Source organism: Temnothorax curvispinosus, unplaced genomic scaffold, assembly GCF_003070985.1.
Source record: "Temnothorax curvispinosus isolate PA1 unplaced genomic scaffold, ASM307098v1 QBEX01014781.1, whole genome shotgun sequence".
Classification (NCBI taxonomy): domain Eukaryota; kingdom Metazoa; phylum Arthropoda; class Insecta; order Hymenoptera; family Formicidae; genus Temnothorax; species Temnothorax curvispinosus.
Window position 1 is genome coordinate 274337 of NW_020224561.1, and position 6000 is coordinate 280336.

Consider the following 6000-nt stretch of genomic DNA (forward strand, 5'->3'; position numbering starts at 1 on the left):
TTTTTTTTACGAAACGTTTTAATTGCTAAAACAATATTCGTGTAACAGTAAAATTAATAATATACCTAACTCAATTTATTATTTGTATATTTCAAAAAATTATGAGTGACATTCTCATTTTACAATTTATCGTATCCTCTTCGTATACATGAATATTAATCAGTCTATGTCATATTTATCAGAGGATTGTATCTCTGATTTTACAAACAGTGTTGTCGATATTTATTAAATTAACGAGACATATGCAAAACTATTGCTTTCTTCTTTAAATCATCCCTTCTCGGATCACTACAAACAGATAATCTGCTTATTAGATTAATTATTGTGAAAAAGTTGTATTTCACATGTATAGAGTGTAAATATAGTTGATTTAATTCATTCTTCTTAATATATCTCAATATTTCGTATTTAGCCATTTGGTATTTAACCATTTTGTATTTGTTCTAACTATGCTGTTAAATATTAAAGATTGAAATTTAAACCAATACCTTGAGTAAAAAATAACATTTTGTCATTTTTAACTACTATGTGTGTCAAAATTTATTATTTTAACCCAAAGCAGTATTATTTTAACTCCATTGGTTTAATTACATTACATTAACATTAACATTGTTTTAATTAAATTAATCAATTAATATATGGGGGAAAGCAAGAGCCGACCTAGAAGAATGATTAAAAATGACTTAAATTGAGCATAATTTGACACTGCAAATTTAACTGACAGTGCAAGCTATCTAAATAAGTATCTTCGCGAGGATCCAAGAAATAGGTATATAGTAGCGCGGATGCTACCGTGAGTCGCAAGAGAATCATTTGCAACGTTGTTCGCACGAAGTTGCACGTACGAAGACGCAGCGGCGTTCTCGTTCCCTCGAGATCGATCGTTAACCGGCATTGTTACCCAACTGTCAGGATAATCTGCGGTGGGAATCACGAGCTGTGATAGATACGAAGAAGCGGGCTCGTGTGTCCGGCCCAGAGGCGGCTAGGGCAGGTGCGACTTTCAGAGGAGAATAATTAATATTCAGCGAGGAAAAAGTGGGCGAGAGAGAAAGGCCCCGACGATGGGCCTCCTCTTATAAACAGTTGACGCGCGTTAGCGACTGAGGTGCGCGCCGCTTGCTGGCCGCTTGCTCTGTGGCACCTGGTACCACCGTACATAAAGAAGGGATGAGGAAAGGAAAGAATATCTCTTCTCACCAATTACGTCTATTACGAACGGACGCTCGGTTACCGTGATCATCTAAACCCAAGACCGCTTAACTTAATTCGAAAATTATGCATCGGCGCGGTGAAATGATACAGCGCGACGGGTCGTCTGCGTGCGTTTCCGTTATTAATATCAAAAGTGTCTCACCTTCCGGCGCGTGCGTCGACTAATTTATGTCGCTCGCGCGCGACGGTTCGTATTCCCGCGCCCTGTAAAAAACACCCTCGACTTTCTCTTATCGAATGCGATACGCGTGTCTATACAATTGGAAATTTGTTTTCTAATTTCCATTCGAATATTAATTGGTATTTCTTTTATTTGTCTTCTAATTTGCAGAAAATTTTACCGTGAAAAATTTTCGGCAAGCATCACATTTTATTCGCACATCTTTTTCGAATTTCCAGTATTTAAATATTACTCGAACTAAAGTTCTGTGAGAATATATAAAGAATAGGATTTTATCTCAATCTATTTTTTTTTCTTAAAGCTTAATTTGTGACGGTAACTAAACGCCCGGTATATCCACGAAGCACTAATGATGATAACAGTCTACGCGAGTATCGCAGCACGCTTAAAAACGTCCTATTACGAAGCAGGTTTACGAAGCCCGCCATCGCGATTCCCGCATCGTCATCCTCAATGATATCATTATCGATAATCTAAATAAAAAACAGATGATCGGCCCCTGCTTGTCAACGGAGGTATCGTCCGATCGTGCCGCGCCAGGAACTGCAGCTGCAGAAAACGAGGAAAACTTGTGATCAGATAAAGCGTAAAAGCAGAGGGCGGTATAAGGGAGTCCAGAGGGAAGGAGATAAAGAGCGTTCGTAGAGAAACGGAGAAGTACAAATTACAAGCACCCGGAACCGTTCTTGCGGCCGTGTTAACTTTCGTCGCGTGCCTTCAGGAAATACCTCAACTTTTGCAGCCACGTGCGCTATCGTTGGGGTATTATAAACTTTCCATCGTTCACCTTTGTCCTCCGCCTGCCTTCGCCCATCGTTACGCGCGTCCGCGATAAAGTTCACAAATTACCTATGCACTCGACTTTTTCATAAACAAAACGCTTTTGTCATTGAAAGGATTTATTTTTTTACAAGCTTTTTTATAAAAAAAAAACTCATTATTTTATAATTAATACATTGTTAATCTGATTTATTCAGCCGGTTCTATAACTATAGTAATGGTTTTCTCACATAATAATTATATAATCAATATCCAATAAATATACCGTCTTTAATTAATTTGATAAATCGACGTTTAAGGACGTCTCATAACTGTAATCTAAATAAAACAAGTGCGGAAATATATAATTGCAGAAGCATTTGAGATTTACGATTATATTTTATTTTGTGATTATAATTTATAGTGATTATTATTTAATTTGCATAATAACACAAGATTAGTCACTTTTTAAATTTTTATAAGATCAAATTTACTCGACTCTATAACGCAATAATTATGCTAGCATAATTGTGCTTTGCATTTTTCAGGTACGAAGCCGTGGATCGGCTATTTCAAGAAGTAACGAGCGCCTACAGAGACCCGGAGATCGATTGGATGTTAGTGTACAATGCAGGTTCCACTATAGATGACACTGTTCTACCCGAGCATGTGACGGAGCCCAACGATCTCGATCGCTTGATCAATGGAACGTTCAGACTATTTTTGACGGCTCTCCCTACATCTCCAACAATCGTCACCATAGCCAGGTAAATCACTTCTGCAATGTATGCACAATATTTTCTCTTATTAGACATTCACAAGAAACTCGGTCAGAAATTTACAAGTTTATCAAATAAATAACATTCCTTTCTGCAGTAAAATAGTATTTACAAGATTTATCGGAAAACATGTAAAAATTACATAACTATAGAGTATATAGTTAATATCTTCAATCAATTCTTCTTTATTGAATCTGTTATAATCAAATGATTTATAAAGACACATATATAGCGATCTTTCTACAAAAGTCTTCCTCGTTATACAGATACTTTTAGATATGACATGAACTTAATTATGTGTAAGCTTTTAATTTCTGTGTAATTTTTCCATTTACTAAATACTAAAACATTTACTTAAAAAAAGCTACTACAATATAAAATTGGATTAATGTACGAGATTATATTTTACACTGTGCTATTAAAGTATGATACCATGTGCGCTTGCTAGTAATACAAGCTGGGAATAATTGCACGTGTGATAAATTAGCAGATGCAGTTGAGCGTGCAAGAATCGTTTTGTGGTAATAGAGTCGCGCGCCTCTTAAAGGTGGAGGAGCAAAATTAGCGATCGCGGTAACGTCTCGTGTACATACCGACAATTAAAAGTTGTCGGGTCGTATACAAATTGGCTTTAATTTACGGTTTTCAACGACCGAAATTATATTGTCCCGCTTTTGCGAAATCGAAGCCCGCAATGCTGCAGATGGCGCGGAAGAAGATGTTGGGTGGGCACGAAATAGAGAAGAAGGGCGGCTTATATAGGGACGACACGGCGGGGCTGTCCGAGGGGTGGGTTCAGGTTCGTGGGTATACCGTTAAGCCCCACCCTCCAAATAGACAAGGGTGGGTTTCACGTAGGGGTGCACAAAATCAAACCATCCAACTTTCGCGTTTCATAACTAGATGTCCCTACCTTCGATTTCCTGAAGTAAATGCTGTACATTTCTTCTTTTCAGCTTTCTATCTCACATAATGAACTAAATATTAAAGATAGAACGCTAACAATATTAATTAATATCGCAAAAAGAAATATGTATATCTTATCGAAGAATACATTACTTTTTTATATCTTATACTGTCTTTTTTAAATAATCTTTTTCTGATAGTATTTAATATGAACATGTTTTGAATTGTAGTTATTGTGGTAAATGCATATTTTTATCTTAATACACAGAGCTACCGTTACATATATATAACTATATATGAAATTCATGAATTTTAAAGTAAGTGACTTGGCGCCATCTGGCAACGAATGTACGGAGATTCTGCTCAAACTTCCGGCAGGAGCTGAAAAAAAATCGATTCCACCCCATTCGACTTGCTTCCACCCTTCGCTGTTTCCCAACCCCCATTTCAGCACATTAGTTTCCGTAGGAGACGCGGAAACGCTGCCGGATATCGTCTCTGGACAGTTTGCAGTTTCTCTTGTAGTTTGCCAAACGGCGATTAAACAATCAGCGACAAAAATTGACGAGGGGCGAGATAGAAAATAAAAGAAATGTTGAATCGGCGAAAAAGTGAAAATAGCGGAAGTAAAAGAATGGAGAAAAAGTGAAGGAGAAAATAAATAGAAAGTACGATTCTTTTAACGATCTACTTTTACGTTTGGCATTTCTTTTCTTTTCTTTTCTTTTCTTCTTTTTCATTAAGCTTTTTTATAATAGCAATTAATTGAATACTTGATAAATGTGAATCTTGCTTTTCTTTAATATCGATTTCTTTAATAAATATAGAAAATTATTTTATATTGGAGAAAATAATAGTTTCTTAAAAAATATATTTAAAAAATAGTTACCACAAAATGGTTTTGAGTAGTGACATATTATCACATGGCAGATATTCTATCAAAGTCTAAGGATAGATAGAATAAAGATAGATGTGTTTTTTTATTAACTACGTTTATGATTAAATTAATAATTCTTTATTGCAGATCTAGTGAGGACGATTACACTCCTCTCGAAAGCGTTGATCAAATTCAAGTTGACGTTCTCGACCAACTTCGCGAACGACTGGGACCGGAAATAGATATTAAACTGATTTATCAAGACGAAGAACCACAATAATTTTTAAAAAAGGATGTAAGCTTTTATTCTTTCCTTTTATCCTTTATAATCCCGTCTTGTCAGATTGTCAAATAAAGGTATAACCAGCAAATTCGTTTTTTGCTATTAATTACATAAAAATATGTGTACAAGCATATCCTCCGCATTAATTTTTTTATAAAATTATTCAATAAATTGGCATATAGTAAGTACAAACAGTATACAACAAGGATAGTTGACTGAAAAACCTATTAGATTAAAATCATAAGTTAATATCGATTAGCAGTTATGAATGATATACACAATATTATAAAATATTCAGATGTCATTCGAATCTCTCTCACACGATCGCACAATCGTCCCTCGTAGCAATTATAATGTTTCAGACAGTATTGAAGCGCATCGCGCGGACTTCTCCGAGATTCGTAGATTGTAAAGCAGATACGACGAGGAAGGGACGTGACGACGAGTCCTTTGATCGCACTGCGGCGATTTACATAAGATCAGTGCCACTGGTCCACTGTGGGACGCGAGACGCGAGCATAATGCCGATATGAAGGTTGCTGCTTTTTTTTTGGCAGCGAGAGTAGCCCCCTACCCTCTTCGCCGATCTTCGTTCCACGAGTCTCAGATTTGCATACCTTGGGCCAGTTTCCCACACGTCTCAACGAGCTTCCGTCTCGTCTCGGTCTCTCCTCTCTCGCTTCGCATCACTCGCGCTTTCTCTCTCGCCCTTCCTTCGACGTTCCGCGCAACCCTTTCAGCTGCTAGTATAGACAAAAACATCGGAGTGCCCAAAAAAATAAACGTCTTCCTTCTCCCACGATCGTGGCGTTTCCTGGTGAGATTGCTCTTAAGACGTGTCTATTGTGAACATAACACACAACGAGTTTCGGAGTAGTCGATATCCCTTTTTTTGCACATGGTTTGAAACGATTGATGAAAGCGGAAGACGCGAGCACCCGCCGTACAGCCTCCTCGAGATAGATTAACCGCGTAGTTTTAATGTTGTTGACACTAATAA

At 37.1% G+C, this 6000-nt stretch overlaps 1 protein-coding gene across 2 annotated transcripts in view; it reads left to right on the forward strand.

The window, feature by feature from the left end:
* The window catches only part of LOC112464978 (UPF0489 protein C5orf22 homolog), a 272704-nt gene extending 267282 nt beyond the window's left edge, over positions 1 to 5422 (forward strand). The window contains exons 5-7 of one of the 2 annotated variants that reach the window (XM_025032304.1): positions 2704 to 2922; positions 4865 to 5012; positions 5363 to 5422. In XM_025032304.1, the coding sequence (XP_024888072.1) occupies positions 2704 to 2922; positions 4865 to 4997 (352 nt within the window). In that variant the 3' untranslated portion in view covers positions 4998 to 5012; positions 5363 to 5422. Of the gene's footprint in view, positions 1 to 2703; positions 2923 to 4864; positions 5087 to 5362 lie in introns of those variants that run through there. The other variant, XM_025032303.1, reaches the window with a different exon arrangement.
* Positions 5423 to 6000: the final 578 nt, after the last annotated feature.